Source organism: Lineus longissimus, chromosome 19, assembly GCF_910592395.1.
Source record: "Lineus longissimus chromosome 19, tnLinLong1.2, whole genome shotgun sequence".
NCBI classification, from domain to species: Eukaryota; Metazoa; Nemertea; class Pilidiophora; order Heteronemertea; family Lineidae; genus Lineus; species Lineus longissimus.
The window spans coordinates 7801008-7824325 of record NC_088326.1 but is presented as its reverse complement, the minus strand read 5'-3'; the positions used below and the strand labels follow the sequence as shown (position 1 = coordinate 7824325).

Sequence of the window (23318 nt, the reverse complement as noted above, 5' to 3'; positions counted from 1 at the left end):
ATCTCGCTCTCCAGGGACTTTTATCTGGTGGAGATCAAAACCAGCACTGTAATCCATATCTACAGTATATACAGTGTGTGCACTCTACCATGTCACAACCAGTGAGGTACAGTCGAAGTGTGTCTCATATATTTGGGACCAGGAGAATGTTCTTTTCTGTCATGCATGCATATATATGTCAATTACCTAGCATCTTATTCAGTTAGCCCAAAAAAGGTGTCCCTACCATGTCACAACCAATGCGTTCAGTGGGTCTATTGCAGATGCAGAACATGCATAACAATCCCTCTTAGTAAAAATTGTGACTACCAGCCGATGCAGATAGCAACCAATTTAAGTGCAGGCTATTGTCTCTAAGTTTTTTAATCATTATCGACTCATGCAGCTACTATCTGAAGCAGCGCGTCATCTCAGTAGTGTATGTCTCCAGGCGTCAACTAATAAAGTCACATACACATACATGTACATTGATTTATTAAAACTGACATTTTTTAGATATAAAAATTATTGTCAATCTCTAGCTTTTTACTCAAAATAGATACATCATGAAATAATGACCATTTTTCTTCCATTTTCTTCGAAGAAAATTAAGTTTACATTTTTCTCCAAATTTTTTTAAGTCCCAAAAAATGTTTTCGAAGTTAAAAATAAATGTCCGTCGAAAAAATAATTTCTCAAAAAAATTCCAAGTCGAATTTTTTTCAACTGAATTTGTTTAACTATTCAATAGTATACGAAATGGTCAGTCTCAAATTTTTTTGTCTTTGAATTTTTTTTTAAGTGTCTTTATAGAAATATCTTGGGCGGAGTCTTAGATCCTGATGCCAAAAAATCTAAGTCCAACACTTTTCAACTGAACTTTTTTTTGGCCTTAAAAACAGAAATGATGGATAGTCTCAAAAAATATTTTATTTATATTTTTTTCCTTTCCAAAGAGTACCAGACATTTAAAAAACATTTAAGATTTGCAGTGGAAAGTCCACCACATTTAATCGCATTTAACCAACATTTAAGCTGTTTTAAAGTCAGTTGCATTTTAACTTGGAAAAACATCACCTTTGAGCAAACACTTAAATGTCAGACACTTTTAAACGCATCTAAGGAAGCGCTGAAATATAGGATTTCATGCAGTGAATGAGTTTTTATTTGCAGTCTTAACTGTGGATGGAGTTCACATTCAGATTGTATGTAATTTCATCCAGGTTGTAGTGTACCATGCTGCCATCTTTAATAAGAGTAGGAACTAATGTAGGTGGTACATCATGATAGAAGTACAGAATAAAGACAACATCTGAGATGGTTAAGTTCAGCTACACAAACTTTCGTCTTCCTTTCACACACTATGTTCTCGATTAGAGGACACAATACAAGGTGAAATCGAAATGACGTCGCGGATTTCCGCCGGCTTCGATTGGGGAGCGGGAAAGAAATTCGCGCGCTAGGCATTCGTTGATCCTTTAAGGGCGAAGAATAACGAATATCGTGTTTTTCTTGAACCCAAAAAGAAAGAAAAAAATTGGAAAACCGTAAAAAACTTTCAGAATTAAAGTAATGATCAAACAGGAAAAGAATAAACCTATTGAAGTTTAAAGCGGCCCATTCCTTTAATGTACAGTCCTACCAGAGAGTAAATTTGCACCGATTTTTTTAAATATCACAGAGACAAAAGCAGATAATTGGATTCTATTTCCAGCAGGGTATGGTATATTTAGTTGGTTACGTGTCCGTTGCACCAAATTCCATCCCATCTAACAGACATTTGAAAAAGGTCCAAAAATACCTTTAGTTATTTCATGTGCCTTTTAAAAAATACCGCATATAAGCCCATGAATTGTGTTCAATTACCATCATTTTGCCACTTGTAATTCCATAGGATGTGTTCAATAGTGATAAATGCACATTTTTGCTTAGGATTTTTATGTAATCATTTTAATCTCTTCCATGACTTTTGATAAAGACCCACAATCCTTCATGTATGAGCTTGAGTTGGCCAACGTTCATGCAATTACAGTGAAATCAACTCACGTCAGATTTCCTATTGTGAACATGACTGTATTCAATGGGTTTCTAGGTAAACGCTTCATACCTTTGGGTGGCCATCCAAATTTAAATCCGGTTGAATCATTGTCATTTTAGGTTTGTTTGTGAATCAGTTAAAGTTAAGCTGCAACATACAGCCCCTGAACAGCCCATGCCCACTGCCCATAATTGTAATTGAACATACTCTATTTTCCTCTGTCTAAGGTCCCTTCCTACCAGGTTGACACTAGCTTGTGACGCATGGGCTTGGCTTTTATTGTGAATAGCCAGTGACGTGCAGGCGAAGACTCTTTGACAACTCCATTGAATGTCAAAAATAGGTGTCGTTTAAAATAGATTGGTGATGAGGCCATGAGCCGAGGAGTCTTTTGTAACGAATGGTGTTTGTACAGGGTTTGCTCAAGGAAATGAGGGTTTATAGGGGGTGGTTCAAACAAATCTCATCACCATTTTTTATTCTACGATTGTATTGGACATCTAAAACATCAGAAGGGCCTGAGATTTGTCGCGTCTTCTGAAAATGTTTTATGACATGAGAGATGAGAGGTATTATCACCTTTTTGGAAATCACGACAACACTTTTTCAACTAAATGATGTAATTGAACCCTTCTTTCTACATCAATATCCAAATTTCCCGGCATATTTTGACAAAAGTGTTCGGATTTCAGCTATTGCGTTTCGCAGTCCATGCATACCATTGAATTATTGCACACCACCTCAATCAAGGTTAGCTATAACTGATACGTTTGCAGTTGTACTATGATTTTTAAGACTAGTCCATTACACCATCATACACAAAGCGTCAATTTTCAAATGTCACTTTAGTTCATTTCAAAGTCATCACGCACAACATTCTGAAACTCTACTCCTGGTTCCTCTTCTTCGTCAAGCTGCTGATGTGGCCAAGCGTCTACTGGTGCTGCTCTGAAGGCAGTTTCAAATCCGTTCTCAAATCACCTGTACTGAGACAGCTTCCCAGGCCTCGCTTAAAAAGTTCACCACATGAGGTAATCTGATACGTTCACATTGTCCGTCATCGTCCGTAATCTCTTTCTTCCACAACTTCGAACTTTGTCGCATGTGACCCTTAAACGATTTCATAACCGTAAGGTCTGGAGGTTGTACCAACGACGTACAGACTCCAGGAATAAAGTCCAAAATTCCTTGAAGTTGCGTAAATTGGAAGCCGAAATCTTCTGTGCAATGCACTCGATATCTTTCGAGAAGTAGGAGAAACAGCTCTGATTGTGTCTTCGCGGGAACGTTATGGTGAGCGTAATCGTACAATTGATTGTTGCTTCTTGATGTGCGGACGTCAACGTATCTTGCTCCCCTTTCGTTGGCTGTGTAAAACGGCTTAAACTAAAACAGGGCAAACGTCTGGTCCATGTTGAAAATCAATTGCATTGGGATGTCGAATCGTTCGATGGTCTGGGTGACGTTGGTCCGGAAGACATGGACCCTGCTTGCAGCGTCTGCTGGGAGCGTGGTGGTGATCTTATTGACTTTCCGGAAGGAGCTTTTTTCCTTGCCACGAAACGTTCAACCCAGCCTGCTGTAGCGTGAAAACCATGCAGGATAGTTCTGGCTTCTGTTATCTCCTGGCGACGTTGGCGGCAGTGCATCAAACCACGTCTGGAAGATGATCATGGAACTTTCCTGGACATCTTGCACAGCAACCGGCAACATCTTTTCTCTCACCCCTCGAACCATTCGTACAGAAGCTGCTCCATTTTTGGCCACAGACCAACCTGTCGCTGCTTGACGCTTCTGTCATCAACCCGACTTTCACCAGCCTTCTCCTCCATGTCATGGAGGTTCCATTTCTTCATGGTTGTCACTGGAATCCTGTAGTAATGGCAACTCTCATGCTTGTTACAGTACCGTCAGTAAGCGCTGCTTCAAGGTCCCACAGGTACCGGATCTTTTCGTTCACTGAATAGCTCCTCCATCGCTTTGGCAAGGGTTCTTGTTGATCCACTTCCACTGATGAACTGTGGACATGAAACTACCTTTAAATTGCCTTTGGAAGGCCACGTCGGATAGCAAAAAAGGAAATGGCATAATCGCTCCCATTGCTGACGATAGTAAAACCTCAGAATCAAAGCAATTGTGATCGATCATTTGTGAAACTGACGCTGTCTGCCTGTTTGAAACTCAGGCCTAGGTCTTCTTTGACCGCCAATTGACATGTGCAACTCGGCTATTGGTTAGCTATTCCAAATTCACATGAATTACCCATTGTGGAGGTTGGCTCGATCAGGGTCCGTGCTTAATTTCTGTCATGAATATTATGAAGGGACCTTAGACAGAGGGAAATAGAGTAATGGCAATTGTGTTCAATGGCCCAATCCATGAAGACCCTGACTGACTGCCTTGCTGTCAATGAGGGGACTTCTCAAAGATGACCAGCTGTCAGGAAAATAAATTGCATGTGGCAAACTAAAATTAATCGTCAAAATGAAGAATTGAGCACGAATTTCCTAATCAAAGCAAAAAAAATGTTTGCATCATAGTTCACCCATAAATTGTGAAAAAGAACTTAATAATAGAAAAGAAAAAAGTTATTTTTGGGGCGTTTTTAAAACTGCATGTTACATAATGAAGATACAGGATTAACTCGGCCCTACAAAAATAAATATGTTCGGCCCTACTTCTCCTTTGCCGCACACATGTCTACTTTTCGCATGCCCTTACCTGTGATGTGTTTTCTCTGCCATGGTACGACTGCAAAGAACACAACGAGGCCTGTGATCAAGCCACAGCCAAAACTAAGGATGAAAGTTCCGTAGAGTGGAATCTTGTCAAAGCCTAACACTGTAATGATAGAAAATGGAGATCAATAGGTTATGATAAAAATCTGGGAAAGAGTGATAACACAGTATTTTGGCTATTATCCTGAATTCCAGTCCAGAGACAACAATAGATTCTAGTTTTGCTCATCAACTTAATAGACACGGGAGAATCGGTTTATCCAGATCTGACCAGTCATAACCTGACCAGTCATAGCCCGACCAGCTATTCCCCTAAAGGTTTCAGACTTCAACAAATCAGCGATGTGAAGAAGTTCTTGGATGAGAAGATTGAATGTAGAAGAAAGATTTTTCCAAATACAAGAAAGCATTTGACGTGATTACTGGGATTAGCCACGGTCATAATTGTGTAAGTGTAACAGCAGGCTCTGTTGGTATTTCAGCATTAGCTGGAGTCATGACTGCACAAATAGGTTTAGCTTTGGGTAGTGTTACGTAACCATAGGAAGTGTACTTTTTTCCTCGTTTCTAAGTTGGCAGAAGAAGAAGAACATACTTAAGAAAATAGAAAAATATGAGAAGATAGGTATGCTAGTCATTTCAAAATTTTTTACATCAATATGGCAACTCATAGGAAAACCAAGGGTCATCAGACAGAATTGGAACAGGGTCATAAACAGGGTAAACCAGACTATTGAGAAAGAAAGGATCCAATCCTTATTCCTTTTACACATCACATGAAAGTTATCAAGTTAGTTACTTTGGGAAGTCTATGTTCTTTGAAGAATTAAAGAATAAAATGGCACCTGATTCAGCTTACGAAGAGGCAAAAAAGATATAGGATCCTTTTAATTTCAAGGATCATGGAGAGTTGATTGATCTGTACCTCAAAACTGTTGTGTTACTTCTAGCTGATTTGTTTGAGAAATTCAGGGATGTCAATTTGAACTACTTTCAGATCGATCCTTGTCATTGTTACTCAGCACATGGCTTCACCTGGCAACCTGGTTTGAAACACACTGGAGTAAACCTAGAACTTCTAACAGCTAGCAACATTCTATTTTACTTTTGAAAAGGCAATAAGAGGTGGTATTTCAGGAGTGATGGGAACAAGACACGTTAAGGCCGATGATCACCACAAGTTACTTTACATTGATGCAAATAATCTCTACGGTTGGTCAATGATGGAACCTCAGCCTTATGGCAGTTTTGAGATGATAAAACCAAAAGAAGATCCAGAAGCTCTCGGGACGATGTCAAGCTGGATACAAGTAATTCCTAAGCGCAACGAAGTAGGCTACTTCTTAGATGTAGACTTGGCTTACCCCGAAAACATAAAGTTCAAATTAAAACTTTCCATTCTGTCCTGAATCTCTCTCAATCGACGATAATCAATTGAGTCCTAACCAGAGAGAATTACTTGGTGACGAGAAAAGACCTGATGTAGAAAAGTTAATATTGACATTAAAAGGATAAAACTAACTACATAGTGCATTACAGGATGCTACAGTTTTACCTCAATCACGGAATGGTACGAAGGTTTATCCTGTGATAAGTTTCAAGCAGTCAAAGTTGTTGGCGTCCTACATTGATTTTAACACTAACAGGAGGATGGATGCCACTACTGATTTCGAGAAAGGTTGCTTTAAAATGATGAACAACTCGTTTTAAGGTAAAACAGGATGGAAGTTGAATTGGTCACAGACGGAGAAAGAGCCAGGAGCTTCATGGCCAATCCTAGGTTTTCCTCAATTTGCATATTTGCAGAGCATGCTCCGCACAAAACAGTGAACTCTTCACTGTCTCCATTTTCCGCTTACACAGTGGACAGTTCACAGTTGACCAGATGCTTTCGCCGTCTATTATCCGCTTCTTGAACTAACAATGAGTGGGCCCATACGTGAGACAAAAAGTTACCAGATTGTGACTCGTGGCTGTGAATGATAGGACCCTGACCCCTGATCACTGCCAAACTTTATATGTGAGACAAAAAGTAACCTGATTGTGACTTACGGCTGGGAATGATGGGACCCCGACCCATGACAACTGCCAAACTTTATATGTGAGACAAAAAGTTACCAGATTGTGACTCGTGGCTGTGAATGATAGGACCCCGACCCATGATCACTGCCAAACTTCATACGTGAGACAAAAAGTTATCAGATGGTGACTCGTGGCTGTGAATGATAGGACCCCGACCCATGATCACTGCCAAACTTCATACGTGAGACAAAAAGTTACCAGATTGTGACTCGTGGCTGTTAATGATAGGACCCCGAACCATGATCACTGCCAAACTTCATATGTGAGACAAAAAGTTACCAGATTGTGACTCGTGGCTGGGAATGATAGGACCCTGACCCATGATCACTGCCAAACTTCATATGTGAGACAAAAAGTTACCAGATTGTGACTCGTGGCTGTGAATGATAGGACCCCGACCCATGATCACCGCCAAACTTCATACGTAAGACAAAAAGTTACCAGATTGTGACTCGTGGCTGTTAATGATAGGACCCCGAACCATGATCACTGCCAAACTTCATATGTGAGACAAAAAGTTACCAGATTGTGACTCGTGGCTGTGAATGATAGGACCCTGAACCATGATCACTGCCAAACTTCATATGTGAGACAAAAAGTTACCAGATTGTGACTCGTGGCTGTGAATGATAGGACCCCGACCCATTATCACTGCCAAACTTCATACGTGAGACAAAAAGTTACCAGATTGTGACTCGTGGCTGTTAATGATAGGACCCCGACCCATGATCACTGCCAAACTTCATACGTGAGGCAAAAAGTTACCAGATTGTGACTCGTGGCTGGGAACGATAGGACCCCGACCCATGATCACTGCCAAACTTTATATGTGAGACAAAAAGTTACCAGATTGTGACTCGTGGCTGTGAATGATAGGACCCCGACCCATGATCACTGCCAAATTTCATACGTGAGACAGAAAGTTACCAGATTGTGACTCGCGGCTGGGAATGATAGGACCCCGACCCATAATCATTGCCAAAATTCATACTTGAGACAAAAATTTACCAGATTGTGACTGGCGGCTGGGAATGAGAGGACCTAACCGTCCCAACCCCTCATACTCCTGGCACATAGGGGAAAAAGGTCTCTTATTGTGACATGTTGTTGGAAATGATACCGCCTGTTGCCGCCCATCCTCACTGCTAAAATGAAATAAAAGAGTCAAAATTTCAAGTTCAAATTGTCTATTCGGCTACAGTCAAAAACTATATATAGAACAAATTAAAAACACGTGGTCATTCAACAATATTCCAGATTATCATACCTCATTAGTATGTGAGCCAATCACGTCGCGTCATTCACGACCACGTGCCATGCGATAATTTTGACTATTCCACGGCATTATTCCACGGCTGACGTCATCGATGACGCGATATTGCTAATGGCGGCCATTAAGATTTCGGCGAAATCGGCGATAAAAAACAGCATATTTACGGCGTTTTAAGCCAGGAAGTTGCACAGTGATACTGTCATGGTCTTGAATTACACCCACAAAGTAGGTAGGTTGCATTGGGTGGGACTGTTACATCCACGAACAGAAAGTACAAGGCATTCAAGTTGGGCCTGGACTCGCTTCAAACAAACATCGTCTGCTAATGTAAAACACACACTGTCTACAGTACATAATGTACACGTCTTGGCTCCATACATGATTTGCGTATCCGCCGATTAAAAATCACTTTGACAGTGGTTTGGGTCACTCGCAAAGCCTCGTGAAATAATTTTTTACCTGACAAATAATTTTGACTATTCTATGGCTTGACATGCAATATTTATATAATATTCAATAATGGTGTTCTTCGTTGCGCAGAGAATGTGCGCAAAAGCAAACACACAGTAGAATGTTCACTGTTTAATGCGATATCGACAACAGTGAAATGCTCTACTGTTGTATAGTAGGGAGTACGTTGATATTTGACGAACAGAACGCAGCTATTAGCATGAGGAAAACATCCAAGAGATATGACAAAGCAATTTACATTGTTGCTTCAGTCTTGGAATTGTCTAAGCTTCTGATGTATGAGTTCTACTACACGGGTTAGAAGGAGAAGAGATGATAGAATTAATTGCCTTGAGAACAAAATATATGCTTACATGACAAAAGATTCAGAAGCAAATAAACTGAGGGAATTACCAAGAACGTGGTTCAGAGAGATATCTCATTCGATGACTTCATCGACTGTCTTGAAAACAGTAAGTCAAGTGATCACAAAATGAGATATTTAAGATCAGAAAAGCATCAGATCTATTTGGAGGAGGTTGAAAAGAAAAGCCTGTGTCCTTTTTGATGACAAGATATTCATCTCAGAAGATGGAATCTCCACGATGCCATTCAGTACGTATTATGAAAAATACATTGATTACAGTGATCGAAACTTTATTTAGTAATATATGGTTAGAATTGCTATTGAGGGTAACATTGCCTCCGGGAAGTCAGAATTATTGAATGCAAGTGTTCCGATCCGTTCCAAATACGGGCGACTCGTTCAGAAGCCGCGACGATTCGTCCATGATCAATACACCGCGCGGCGGTATGTCCGAAACTAAGTACGCATGCGCACTCGCTATGAGTATTATGACGTCATCTACGGACATTATATGTGACGTCATCCGTGACGCGAAGTTTGTGTTTATTGTTGGCCGCGGATTGCGCGTTTCTTTATTGTTTAGACGTTACGACGTTTTGACGTCGCAACAAGAAAACTCACTTGAACAACATGGCGAATCTTTAAGGTCTCACTAGCCAGTGGTAAAAAAAAAGTTCTTCAATCTCAGGCGATTACCATGGATACAGATAAGCCTATCATATCGCTATTGCTGCATGTTCAAATGTCGGTGTCCTGGGTATTTTGTGAAGAGGTAGCTCTGACGATTATTTGAGGAAAATATCAGCTTCTTCTGTGCACGTCCGCAGTGACCAGGCCTCGCATGCTTTTTATAGCTCAATCGGATGTTGACATGAACTGGTTCCTGTCAGAGTGCACATGTTCTCAAGGTGAGACTTCGCGGTCAAAATGCTCAAAGAAAAGCCGCAACGACACCCTATTTTGGTATCAAAATTTAAAATTGTTATTATTTGGCTTTCTCAAGGTGATAAGTAGAAGTTTATAAAAATATTATTTCACCATCCATGTTAATCGTCAAGTTATAAGGCGGCAAGGTGAAATTTTCAAAATTTTCATCGATGTACAGGGTGTCTCATGTATTGTGCTGCCCCCATGTTCTCATGACTGAATTACTTGATAACAATGAAAGCTGGCAAGATGTATTCTAGAAGCGACAAGCTATTCAGAAATGTATAGGTTTATGTGTGAGAGTGATATACTGCAAGGTCGACAGCCACTTGAACAGGGCTATGCATGAAATGACGTCGCGCCATTTGTGGAGCCAGGTAGGCCCGGCCATTGCACTGGCTAGTGAGACCTAACGCAAGAACATCCTGCGCCGCCTAACCGCATTATACCGCATTTTTCCGCTCAATTATAAAGCTAGCACGCGAGGCCTTTACGTGAGTAATGTGTAATGTGTAATGTGTAATGTGTATATAATGTCAATTAAATGATTTGTGAATTGTATTCTTTTTTTTTTAATATCCGCCACGTATAGTTGTTTTTTTTGTCCTCCGCCGGCTAAGGGCTGCGACAGCAAGCTCTGCTTGGAACAAAAAGTCTCAGACGTAGTAATAGTACCAGAACCATTCGAGGTGTGGCGAAACTATAATGGGAAAAATCTACTTGAACTCATGTACAATAACGCGAAAAAATATTCCGAAGAATTTCAATTGATGGCGATGGAAACATTCAGTGAGAGATGGTGCTCTGTTAAAGGGAAAACAATAATTGTGGAGAGAAGCATTTTCTCCACTCATCATATCTTTTCACGCCTGAGTTGGGTCGGTGGGAATTTAACTCGTTGTCAATCTAATAGCCTAGAGGACGCATATTCCAAACACTACAAAAATATGTGCGTTAAACCCAATTTCATAATTTACCTCAGAAGAGATCGAGTGGTTTGTTATGAAAGAATGAAAAAGAGAAACCGTTCAAAAGAAAAATCAACTAGTTTAGATTATCTCAAGAAAATTCTCAAACTTCAAGAAAACTTATTCATTAAAAACCAACAGGATTTACCATGTGTGGTTAATGTTTTGAATGGGAGTGAGAAAATGGATTACCTTTCATTTTTCACTAGAAACTGTAGACAATGTGTTTAACTTAATGTAAACTTAAGGTAACTCACTACTCCATTAAAAACAATTTTGATTCCTTAATCACCTCTTTCACGACAGGGATATGCACCGTTACAACCTTCTCTTTAAAAACAGTATTTTCTGGTCTTCCAGGTTTTAACTTTTTCTTAAACATAAAGTAAATGCTAGCGACAATAGCAACTGCTGCCACAGCTACTAAGTTACCATATGATGTCTTAGAGACAGGTTCAGGTTCTGTTTCGGGTTCGGGTTGACGATCTGGTTCTTGTTCTGGTTCAACCTTGTTGGATTCGACCGGTTGTCTGGTATCCCTTTTTACCCCTCAGTCCAAATGGGCTAGAGGGGTATTGTCGTCACGTGCGCCGTCCGTCCGGGCGGGCGGGCGGGCGTCTGCTACTCGGTTTCCGTCGATTTCAAGAAGAACAGCTTTGACAATCAATTAAATTTTTTGTATGTACATTGGGGGTGACTAGAGGAAGGTTCCTTTCGAAAACGGGCTTGTTCCGATTATCAATATGGCCACCAGGGCGGCGTGTTTGAAATTGGTTTCCGTCAATTTCGAGGAGAACCGTTCGTCCGATCAAATGCATTTTTGGTATGTACGTTGAGGGTGACTAGGGCGAGGTTCCTTTCGAAAACGGTCTCGTTCTGATTATCAATATGGCCACTAGGGCGGCGTGCTTGAAATCGGTCTCCGTCAATTTCGAGGAGAATGGCTTTGATAATTAGTTCAATTTTTGGTATGTTCATTGGGGGTGACTAGCGAAAGGTTCCTTTCGAAAACGGGCTTGTTCCGATTATCAATATGGCCACCAGGGCGGCGTGTTTGAAATCGGTTTCCGTCAATTTCGAGGAGAACGACTTGGGAGGATGGAATTAACTTTTAGTGAGTGTAGGCCTAATGCAGTTTTGTAAGGGGAAGGTTCCTTTCGAAAATCAGCGCGATTCGAAATTCAATATGGCCGCCACGCTCACATCCTCAAAATAGGTTTCCACAATTTTAATTTCCATATGCAAACTAGCCACTCCAGTAAGCCAATTTCACCATTATCTCACCTTCAACATTAATAGGCTGAGGGGGTATGCACGCTTTGCGATGCTATTTTTAACCTCTTAATTTCTTGTGATCTTTTACCTAATTGTTGTGACCACGCTAATTGCTTCTCTGATCTTTGTTTCTTTGGTTTCTCAATGGTTGTCACTAGCTGTGTTACAGGAGTCTCCTGGCCCATTTATCTTAATTGATTTTTTCTGGTTACCCTCATTACAATGTCCTAAAGTGATAAGAGTTGACGGTGCCAAAGCGGTCAATGCTCCCATCCTAAGACTCAGCCACCCTAACCACTTATCGAGTTCATTGGTAACGAGGTCATCATTTCTTAAGTATTCATAAAGATAATCTGCGTCATCAACTGGCAAGAACTAATTTGTTAATTCAGTGTAAGTTTTCGAGATTGTCTTACCCAATGAATCATTTAGCCTGGCAGCCATCTTTGTCTGGTAGATCCTATGGTGTTTCAAGATTCCTTCTCTGTCATAATATCTAAGTCATTCAATGTGATATGTTTATTTAAAGTGATACTATGATGTGATTTACAACTTTGCGGAAATACGTCCGTTTTTAATTGTTGATCACAAATGTAACGCTCAAATTTTCCATTTTTGATTAGATTTATTATAAAATCGCTGAATGTAAACCACCGCGACCGCGAAAATGTTCATGTTGTGACGTCATCAACGAAAACGGCATTGAAGCGAACCGTCCGGGCGAGATTAAACCATCAATTTCTAGAAAATGTGCATTTCGATTCGAAAACCTTACCGGTTTATGAGAAATTGACGTAGTCATTTGTCAAAAACAGCTAAAACATTATATGGTGAAATTTTACACGAGTTACCCTTTAAGAAATCCTTGCTTTTACCAGTAACAACTAGCACCTCAAGGTCTTGTTTGGCTTTAATACCACTATCAGTTAAGGCTTGTTGACTGCTAGTAGAGCCTTGCTGACTTGTATTTGATGCTAGTTGGTAACTAGGGTTAACTAGCCTTTGACTAGGGTTAACTAGCCCTTGACTAGGGTTAACCAGACTCCACAGCCCTTGTTGAAATTTAGTCGAGCCTTGCTCTATTCGAAGTTATGGTCGAGCTTTGTTGGTTACTAGCAGTAACTTGTTGTAAAGTGGGGTTAGCACACCAATATGTTTCATCTGTTGTTCGATTACCGCTGTGTTATTCATTGTATTTATTTAAATGGAATATTTAAGTTATTTTTCAAAATGTTTACTCTTACGTCCTGATCTTCGACAAAATAAGATATATCTTTTAGCCTTTAAGCGACATGGTAAAACCATTCGAGCTCTGGAGCTTAGCTCCTGGGACGAAGTAATGCTCTTCGTACAAAGTCCGATTGAGACTTCCGTATTGACAACAACTTTGGATTCCTTGATCAGTATCCTTAGCAATATAAACCTTTCAATATTGAATGGTTGTGTTGCTAACAGAATGAATACGCCTCGCGCCTGGTAGAATATCATTTGCTATGCTACCATTCAGGTGTCGACATCTGGTGAGTAAACACTGACCAAAAGACCGCCTGTGGTGGAATTCTGTCGTCACCATGCCAGTGTTTGGAATATCTGTACCATACAAGTGTAGACATCTAGTGAGTAAATATTGACCAAATGTCCGCCTGTGGTGGAACTCTGTCGTCATCAATTGGATCACTATGGTTTAAATGGTCTTTAACTTAAATCCCACAACCAGTTGTTGCAAACCATACCCCCATGTTATATTGATTATTATGCTTCTTAGTTTAGGCAATTTGCTATTTGCGTGGTCATGATTTAACATCATCACTACTATAATGGACGTAGTGGTTTAATAGTTTGTAATCTAACTCGTCAGTCAGTTTAGATCGGATGACCAAAAACTTCTCCTTAGAGTCGAGCTTGATACAGAGTATGTCTTGGAGGGCTTTGATATTGGAATTCTGGAGCGATTATGGAGAAATAGCAGTTTTTGTTGCTTCCATATAAGGGCATGGTTATCATCATAAGGGGATGGTCAAAAGTCAACAGGAGTTCTCATTAGCATATGGAGGCATTTCATGAGTCAACAGTGCGGAAATATACCAAAACAAATACAAATTGCAAAACAAATATCAGTGTAAATTGTTCAGGTACCTACTTTTGCTATTTGTTCTCCCATTTCATTTTAACTTCGATTGCTTTATTCACTTTTAACTAAGAGGAACAACCCCCTTTGACCATTCAATGGCTCTGCATGTGACCATGTGATCCACCATCTTCAACCTATGCAAATATTTCTAAACACCCACCGATACACAACTCCATACCAGCCTCTTTGCACGCAACAAGATAAAGGGTCTATATGTATTGTGGCGTTCGGGTGTTTAGCACACATGTATATCCTACAGACTAATCTATTTTGGGTGAGATTGAGAACCTATTTAAATACAGCAGATATCCCCATGGGCCTGGTGGGGTGAAAACATTCTGGTTGAGGGGATATTCTGAGGGACACGATAGGGGCATTGTTTAAGGGTGCTGTGTTAGCCAGAACTAGCCCTTTATTATGAAGGGAATTTCAAATGAAGATGACCAAGGTGACATGGTGACCATGTATCTGAAGAGGCAATCTTGGCAAGGCCTATCAAGGAGCTGCTCATGGTGCTGAACCTCTAGCTTGCCTGTTGACTAAGTACCTTGCCCAAGACCTTGCTAGGATCGGAGCAGCATGCATTTTAAAGTTATACTTGGTGATACAAGTGATATTGTAACTGGTTCGAGCCATTGGGCAGGCGACATGTGTAGGCCTATCTGAGTTCTTTTTCTTCTCCATATAAAAAGGGGTCTATTGCTGACCAAGGTACGAGTCATGTTGACATTACCTCATCATATCTATCGGACCAATTAATATACTTGTATATGCCGGCAACAGCACAGGTTCTGGGTCCAACCGGGTCCAGTTGGTTTAATTTGTCTCTTTGATAGTGCAATAGATTTTCATTGCAATTCAATTTTTTGGCCCATGCAGTTCCAGGCATAACCCATTTCAGCCTGCCTGCGCCGGTAGACGGTAATAAAGGCACTGGAAAGAAAGGCACTGGAAAAAAAGGTACGGAAAAAAAGGCACTAGGTAAAAAAGGCACTGGAAAAAAGGCACTAGGAAAAAAAGGCACTAGGAAAAAAGCCACTAGGAAAAAAAGGCACTAGGTAAAAAAGGCACTAGAAAAAAAAGCACCAGGAAATCACTAAACTAGGTAAAAAAGGCACTGGAAAAAAAGGCACCAGGAAATCTCTAGGTGCAAAATTCACCTCGGCCCAAAATTCATATGGGGTGCAACCGGATCCAGTTGGTTTAATTTGTCTCTTTGATAGTGCAATAGATTTTCATTGCAATTCAATTTTTTGGCCCATGCAGTTCCAGGCATAACCCATTTCAGCCTGCCTGCGCCGGAAGACGGTAATACAGGCACTGGAAAGAAAGGCACTGGAAAAAAAGGTACGGAAAAAAAGGCACTAGGTAAAAAAGGCACTGGAAAAAAGGCACTAGGAAAAAAAGCCACTAGGAAAAAAGGCACTAGGTAAAAAAGGCACTGGAAAAAAAGGCACCAGGAAATCACTAAACTAGGTAAAAAAGGCACTGGAAAAAAGGCACCAGAAAATCTCTAGGTGCAAAATTCACCTCGGCCCAAAATTCATATGGGGTGCCCCCCCCCCCCGGTGCATTTCTATATGTGTATGTGTTTTTTTGTTAGTTTTTTTCTCTCGGTAAAAACCTGCAAACCTGCCCCAACCCGTTTTAGTTCACATGGGTGAGCTCCGGGGGCGATTTCATGTCATCATGTCTTCGTGTCGTCGCTTACTTTTTGACACTCTTGTGATAAACTATTGTATCTTGAAGAAATAGGTTTTTGTTGAGGAAACCCTGAATCTAATTTGATTAAACTACTGGACTAAATCGGATGATATTTGTATCATTTTTTTATATGGATTCCCTGCCTATCCAAGCTAGTTTTTCTGGTCGGAGGGTACTGAAAATAGGCTGTTCCGTTTTTTTTCTGGTGCCATTTTTCCATTGCCTTTTTTTCCAGTGCTTTTCTACCCAGTGCCTTTTTTACCTAGTGCCTTTTTTTCCGTACCTTTTTTCCAGTGCCTTTTTTTCCAGTGCCTTTATTACCTACATTCGCCTGCGCCACGGGTATAATGCTAGTATACGTAACTATTGCTACCCACAATCAAAGCCGGGATCTTTTGATTATGACAAGTCCAATATATTTGTGATGGACTGGATGAAACCTTATATTTCTGTCTTATGCTCTTGCGTTCCAACCATCAGTGCCCGAGCTTTCACCCTGCAATACACATAATGACCAGTCTCTTAGGTTTGACTTGTTATTGATTTTACTATCGAACCAACGCCAAAATCGCTTATTGTCATGGAAACACGTTTCACTTACTTTTAGGTCCATCGTAAAATATGGAAAATGTGTTGATGGTGATGGTTATCGCATATATGAACGGCAGGAATACTAATCCAGCTTGTAGACAGTCAGCCTGAAATTGCAAAATACCATTAGCTGTGTAAAGTTTCTCTGAAAGGATGAGAAAGCATATTGTCCCCAATAATTATGCTCTGGGCCGTGTTCCAACAGTCCAAAAGTCCTCCGCTCCACTATTCTCGAGAAAGGTCTCGATTCTGCAGCACTGCACTACTATTTTAAGTGATGGCGTCATTAGAGAGGATAAAAGCTCGTTCCGCTGACACTAACGCAAACGCTTTCTGTGTCGAATGACCTTGACACTGATAGCGTTGATACGCAATTCGCCCAGCCACGACCGAAAATCTCGCCCCAAATCATCTTCATCCAGACATACAGTAATATTCTTTGGCGACAAGTAGAACTACTGTGGCTGGTATCGCCTGTAGTTGCGAGGATAGGCCCTCTTACGTATTTCTTCTGACAATTTCGTTTTAACATTTCCTCACAACCAACTTGGTATCATTATTTGATGTCTTTGCGCGATGACATCATTACGGAGACTTGTCAGCTCTATTACGACATGTCATGCTGGTCCGCGGATTGGTGTCGTAAGGCAACTGTCACATAGACCTCACGTTTTCACGCCTCATGTGTGACGCTTCACGGGTCATTCATGACCTGAAGAATTCCCCAGGTATTTTCAATATACCATGTCACATAGGGTCTAATTTTGTAGTCATTTTTATTTTTGGCCGATTCATGTCATTTCGTGCGTGAACTCATGAATGTCATAAATGACTCAAAGAATTGGACGGCCAATTCTTTGTGACGTGAACTAGGTGCAGAGAGGAGGTGCCTGCTGTCAAAATCACTTGAATATGAGTATCCGATGGTTTCAGACCTTTTTTTTACCGTAATTGGAGTTCTCCAGTTACAACCGATAGGTTCGAGATGCGGCAGCACGAGTCTCTTCAACTCATCGAAGGTTTGATAAGACATTTGCATGTAATTAAAGAAGAGTTCCTCATCCGGATGGTTGACGAGATGTTTGTAGGTTCTGTGGAACTCCCCCCTGGTGTTTCGGACCAGGAAATGTTCCCTACACCATACTGTACGATGTTGCCTTCGCTTTCTTTTGCGGCCGTTCTGCATTAACAGCAACATGGCCAACATTTCGTCCTCGGAGGAGTCCATTTCCGTTCGCGGGAAACGCCAAGTGACAAATGAACGAGTTCAAAGTGAACCATATGTGACATCCCCTAAAAAATGACGGATGAATCGTGACGCGTGAGGCCTCATGTGCACGTATGGCCTCACGCGTCAGGCGTGAAAAATGAACGATTCATTAGAAATGAACGATTCATTAGACTATGTGACAAGGCAACTGTCACATAGAAATGAACGATTCATTTTTCACGCCTCACGCGTGAGGCCATACGTGTCACACATGAGGCCTCACGCGTCACGATTCATCCGTCATTTTTTAGGGGATGTCACATACGGTTCACTTTGAACTCGTTCATTTGTCACTTGGCGTTTCCCGCGGACGGAAATGGACTCCGAGGACGAAATGTTGACCATGTTGCTGTTAATGCAGAACGGCCGCAAAAGAAAGCGAAGGCAACATCGTACAGTATGGTGTAGGGAACATTTCATGGTCCGTATTTAGCTCGGAGAGGGCACAAGGTCATCTGGGGGGGGGGGGGGGGCGGGCAAATACTAAATTTCTCCATTTTTTCCCTCAATTCTACACGAAAATCACCATTGTTTGAAATGCAGTATACCTGCTGACATGCAGTAAAATCGTGGAAAGGTGTGAGGTTTGCTTTCAACTGTGGGCTATCGTAAACAGTAAAAAAAATCTGAAACCATCGGATACTCACATATTCAAGTGATTTTGACAGCAGGCACCTCCTCTCTGCACCTAGTTCACGTCACAAAGAATTGGCCGTCCAATTCTTTGAGTCATTTATGAAATTCATGAGTTCACGCACGAAATGACATGAATCGGCCGAAAATAAAAATGACTACAAAATTAGGCCCTATGTGACATGGTATATTGAAAATACCTGGGGAATTCTTCAGGTCATGAATGACCCGTGAAGCGTCACGCATGAGGCGTGAAAACGTGAGGTCTATGTGACAGTTGCCTTATAGACTATGCCTAATACCGTGCACACCGCATTTTCTTACGCTAATTCTGCTCGCTAACCGTTCCTATATCAATGAAATGAAGAAGTTCGTCAGTCAGGTCGACCACTGTTCAGAGGTTGGTGTGCGTGAAATGAGCTCCACTTTGGCCTTTGCAACACATTTTATCAGAGTGCTGTTTGAGTTCAATTTAATTGTTTATTTGTCTTTTCAATGTAGGACATAACTAGACATAACGCGATTCGTGTGAATCGCAATGTATGCCCCCGCTGAGTAGGCATATTTTTAATGTTGGGTAGGTTGAAGGAAATGAATTTAAGTGCTTATACTGGTAGTAATCTGCTTACTGTATTTATGCACATTTTAGCGCACTGCACGCGCTAATTGAGGGTGCAGTTAAATTCAATTATAAGCGCAGTTTAAGCGCAGTGCGCTAATAATTGAACAAAAATGTTCTTGATGTGCGTGTTGATTGGTGGCAGGAGAGGGGTCATTCCACCTGGAATGAACAGCAGTTGTGTGTTTTGCTGCTTAAAAGTGTCTTTCTCTTCGTCTTTCATGTGGCAGTGCGCGGTATTCAGAGTTAACATGCTAGAGTACTAGCGGGGTTAAACATGGAAGCATGCAGCACGGGACTGTGACAGTTTGTTCACGTATCTTTCCAACATGTTATTAGAAGTCATGCAGCCTCCCTTCGATGCAGTGACGATGACGTCTCCGAAAAATATTAGCACATGCGTTTATAATCGGGCAAAGTGAAGGCTGAAAATATACCCTAAAACAAGCGATTTTTGTTTATAAGCGCATGTGCTAAAATGCGCATCAATACGGTATGTAGTGTGACAAGTTTTCATCAACCAGTCATGAAAGGACTGATGATGGGCATCGTAAGTTGGGTTTGGAGAGTACCTTTGGAGACAGTGGTCATGGTGAAAACCGTGTCCTTGTTGCAGTAATCAGTCATGAAAAGACTGATTATGAGCACTGTAACTGGTGTTCTGAGACCAGCTCTGGAGGTGGTTACAGCGGAAAGAAGTGTCCTTGGTGGAGTAATCAGCCTTAAAGCGGTGATTGGCATCGTAATCGGTGTTCGGAGAGCAGCTGTGGATCAAGGCAGTCGTCACAGTGGAAACAGTTTGCTTGTTACAGCTCTTGGGCATTTGTCCGCCATTGCTTTATATGGAAAAAGCCGAATTTGTGGGTTGGTGTGTTGGGCTGAGGTGGGAGTTGAGGAACATCAATTGGATGGGTATCGTAGCTGGTGTTCTGGTAGCAGCTGTGGAGGCAGTGGGCGAAGTGGAGGAGTTGCTTTCAAGGGATGCCGAGTGGCCACTCTATTACTGATTGAACGTATAGTAGACTGGGTTGTGGTAGCTGTAGTATGTTCTGCACACTCCTGCATGTATTTCATCAGGATGCGACTTGATATAGATGTGATCTAACAGTATGCAGTTGAGTGTTGTAGGTTCCTTGATGAGTTGTTGAAATGAATGGAGGGGGTGTTCCGGCACTTGAAGACGTTCTTTGAGTAGGTTGTAGTTGAAATCGGCGCCGATCACAGTATGCAATGGAGATGGAATGGTTCTCGGTTTAAACTGTTATAGGGCGGAATGCAAAAATCAAGTTTGTGGCCTGGCGGCCATCTTGGTTTTTTGGTGGTGCCCAAAATCAATACGGCACCTCCCCTTCACTAGAACATCACACCACAGAAGTTTCAGGTTTATCACTCACTCAGTTCTATAGTTAGGCGGCGGAATGCAAAAAACCAATATGGTGGCCTGGCAGCCATCTTGGATTTGGGCTTTGGCCCAAAATCAAGAGGGAACCTTCGAGACCCTAGGCCTTCACACCATATAAATTTCAAGTCTATCGGACAAGCGGTTCCTGAGTTATAGAGCGGAATAGAGTGCGGACGCGGACGCGGATGCAATGGAGATGGAGTGGTTCTCGGGTTAAACTGTTATAGGGCGGAATGCAAAAATCAAGTTTGTGGCTTGGCGGCCATCTTGGATTTTGGGTCGGGCCCAAAATCAATAGAGCACCTCCCCTTCACTAGAACATCACACCACAGAAGTTTCAGGTTTATCACTCACTCGGTTCTCAAGTTATGGGGCGGAATAAAAAAAATAAAGATAGCCGCCTGGCGGCCATGATGGATTTTAGGTCGGGCCCAAAATCGATAGCGCACCTCCCCTACATTAGAGCATCACATCACAGAAGTTTCAGGTTTATCACTCACTCGGTTCTCAAGTTATGGGGCAGACTGCGAAAAACAAAGATGGCCGCCTAGCGGCCATGATGGATTTTAGTTCGGGCCCATAATCGATAGGGCACCTCCCCTACACTAGAGCATCACACCACAGAAGTTTCAGGTTTATCACTCACTCAGTTCTATAGATAAGCGGCGGAATGCAAAAAAAACAATATGGTGGCCTGGCGGCCATCTTGGATTTGGTCTTTGGCCCAAAATCAATAGGGAACCTTCGAGACCCTAGGCCTTCACACCATATAAATTTCAAGTCTACCTGACAAGCGGTTCCTGAGTTATAGAGCGGAATCGAGTGCGGACGCGGACGCGGACGCGGAAACCAGCCAAGAACATAATTCCCCCATCTCAACTTCGTTGAGCGGGGGCATAATTAAAGTGGCAGGCAAGCGAATCCGCTTCTCAATCGTCCAGGAAGTATTACTGCTGTGCGAGGTACTCGCGGTGAAGCCTTTTGCTCAAGGAGAAAAGAAAAAAGGGCTTTGGCCTGAAATTGCTAAGAACCACTCAACGGCAATAGGATCTGTCCTAATCTTTTGCCGTTGATAAAATTGAAGGTGAACATGGTGAAAGGACATCACATGGTTCTACCAAGTTTATTGTGCTCCGAAACTGGTATATCAAACCGATTGTCCAACCCGTATTGTATGATTGAAAAGGTCCCTCTTTGATGGTTGTGTTTGACGTAATTACAATTGGAAATAATTAACGTTAGCGGTGAAGTAGTGTTTCTTTACCTGAAATACGTTATTTGATAAGATAACGTTAAAAATAGTGTCATCCTTTTCGTTAGTGTTAGCGGAACGATCTCTTATCCTCGCTTCCGGAGGTTTTTGACCTCCAGGCTCCCCTGTGACCCCCCATGCTCCCAAGCTTAATCTCTGATCTGATTTGACAACCGCAACGCTGAATCAAAAATCGACGCTAGGTGGCTTAATTCCCACTGTGTTGCATAGAAATATGTTAAAGGTATACTGTACGGCAAAGATTTAATTTTATCTTCACGAATCTCATTCATATCGCATAAGTCATCCACCTAGACAGACGAATATGACCAACTAGTTCGAAAATTCCCGATTCCCTGCAGGCGAGGCTGCCATTCTAAATGAAACGGCCAGGGCCATTGTGCTCACCGTATAGATATTTGGTGCTTTGGAATTCATCCAGGTTAAGAAACATTGTACATGTATAGTATATAGGTCAAACCAAAGTCGGTGTGACATGTGATGTATCCTTGCTAGGAGAACTTACCATAAAAATGTTATTGAAAACGAATCACTAATAAGCGAGATATCACACTTTCTAGGTTTTCACTTTTGGCCCCCTGGTGGCCAAGTCGAGAATCAGACCGGACTGAAATTCAGGGTCAGAGGCCAGCTGACCTAGGGCGTCCTTTGTACAAAGTCTCAAGTTCATAGCCTTAGGGGTTAACAAACTTTCCACAGTTACGCTCGAATGGCCAATTTACGCCATTTGACCTCTGTGACCTTGACAAGAACGTCAAATCAAAAACCCGTATCATATGTGATGTATCCTTGCTAAGAGTATCTACCATAAAATTTTTAACAAAAACTAATCAGTAATAAGCGAGATATGGCACTATTCAAATTTTTGGTTTTGGTCCCCTCGTGGCCAAGTTAAGTATCAGACCGGACCGAAAATCGGTGTCACAGGTCATCTGACCTAGGGGGTCATGTGTACTAAGTTTTAAGTTCATAGCTTTAGTGGTTAAGAAAGAAGCCATAGTTACACACAAACGACCAATTCACACCATTTGACCTCTGTGACTTTGAAAATAAGGTCAAATCAAAAACCCGTAGGATATGTGATGTATCCTTGCTCTGAGTACCTACCATTAAAAAAAATTGAAAACAAGTCACTATTGCACTTTTTACTTTTTTTAGTTTTGGCCCCCTGGTGGCCAAGTCGAGAATCAGATCAGACCGAAATTCGGTGTCAGAGGTTATGTGATGTAGGGAGTCATGTGTATTAAATTTCAAGTTCATAGCATTATTGGTAAAGAAACGTGCCACAGTTACGCTCAAATGGCCAATTTACGCCATTTGACCTCTGTGACCTTGACAAGTACGTCAAATCAAAAACCCGTATCATTATGTGATGTATCGTTGCTAAGAGTACCTACCATAAATTTTTTACCAAAAACTTATCAGTAATAAGTGAGATATCACACTATTTATGTTTTCAGTTTTGGCCCCCTAGTGGCCTAGTCAAGAATCAGACCGGACCGAAATTTAGTGTCAAAGGTCATCTGACCTAGGGGGTCATGCAAACAAAGTTTTGAGTCCATAGCCCAAGCGGTTAAGAAACGTGCCACTGTTTTAGA

At 41.5% G+C, this 23318-nt stretch overlaps 1 protein-coding gene across 1 annotated transcript in view; it reads right to left on the bottom strand.

Moving 5' to 3' along the window:
* Positions 1-23318, bottom strand: part of LOC135502719 (sodium-dependent phosphate transporter 1-A-like) — a 149966-nt gene that overhangs the window by 85744 nt on the left and 40904 nt on the right. Inside the window, exons 6-7 of the mRNA XM_064795692.1 lie at positions 16534-16630; positions 4739-4858 (exon numbers count right to left, since the gene is read on the bottom strand). Coding sequence (XP_064651762.1) covers positions 4739-4858; positions 16534-16630 — 217 coding nt within the window. The remainder of the gene's footprint in view (positions 1-4738; positions 4859-16533; positions 16631-23318) is intronic.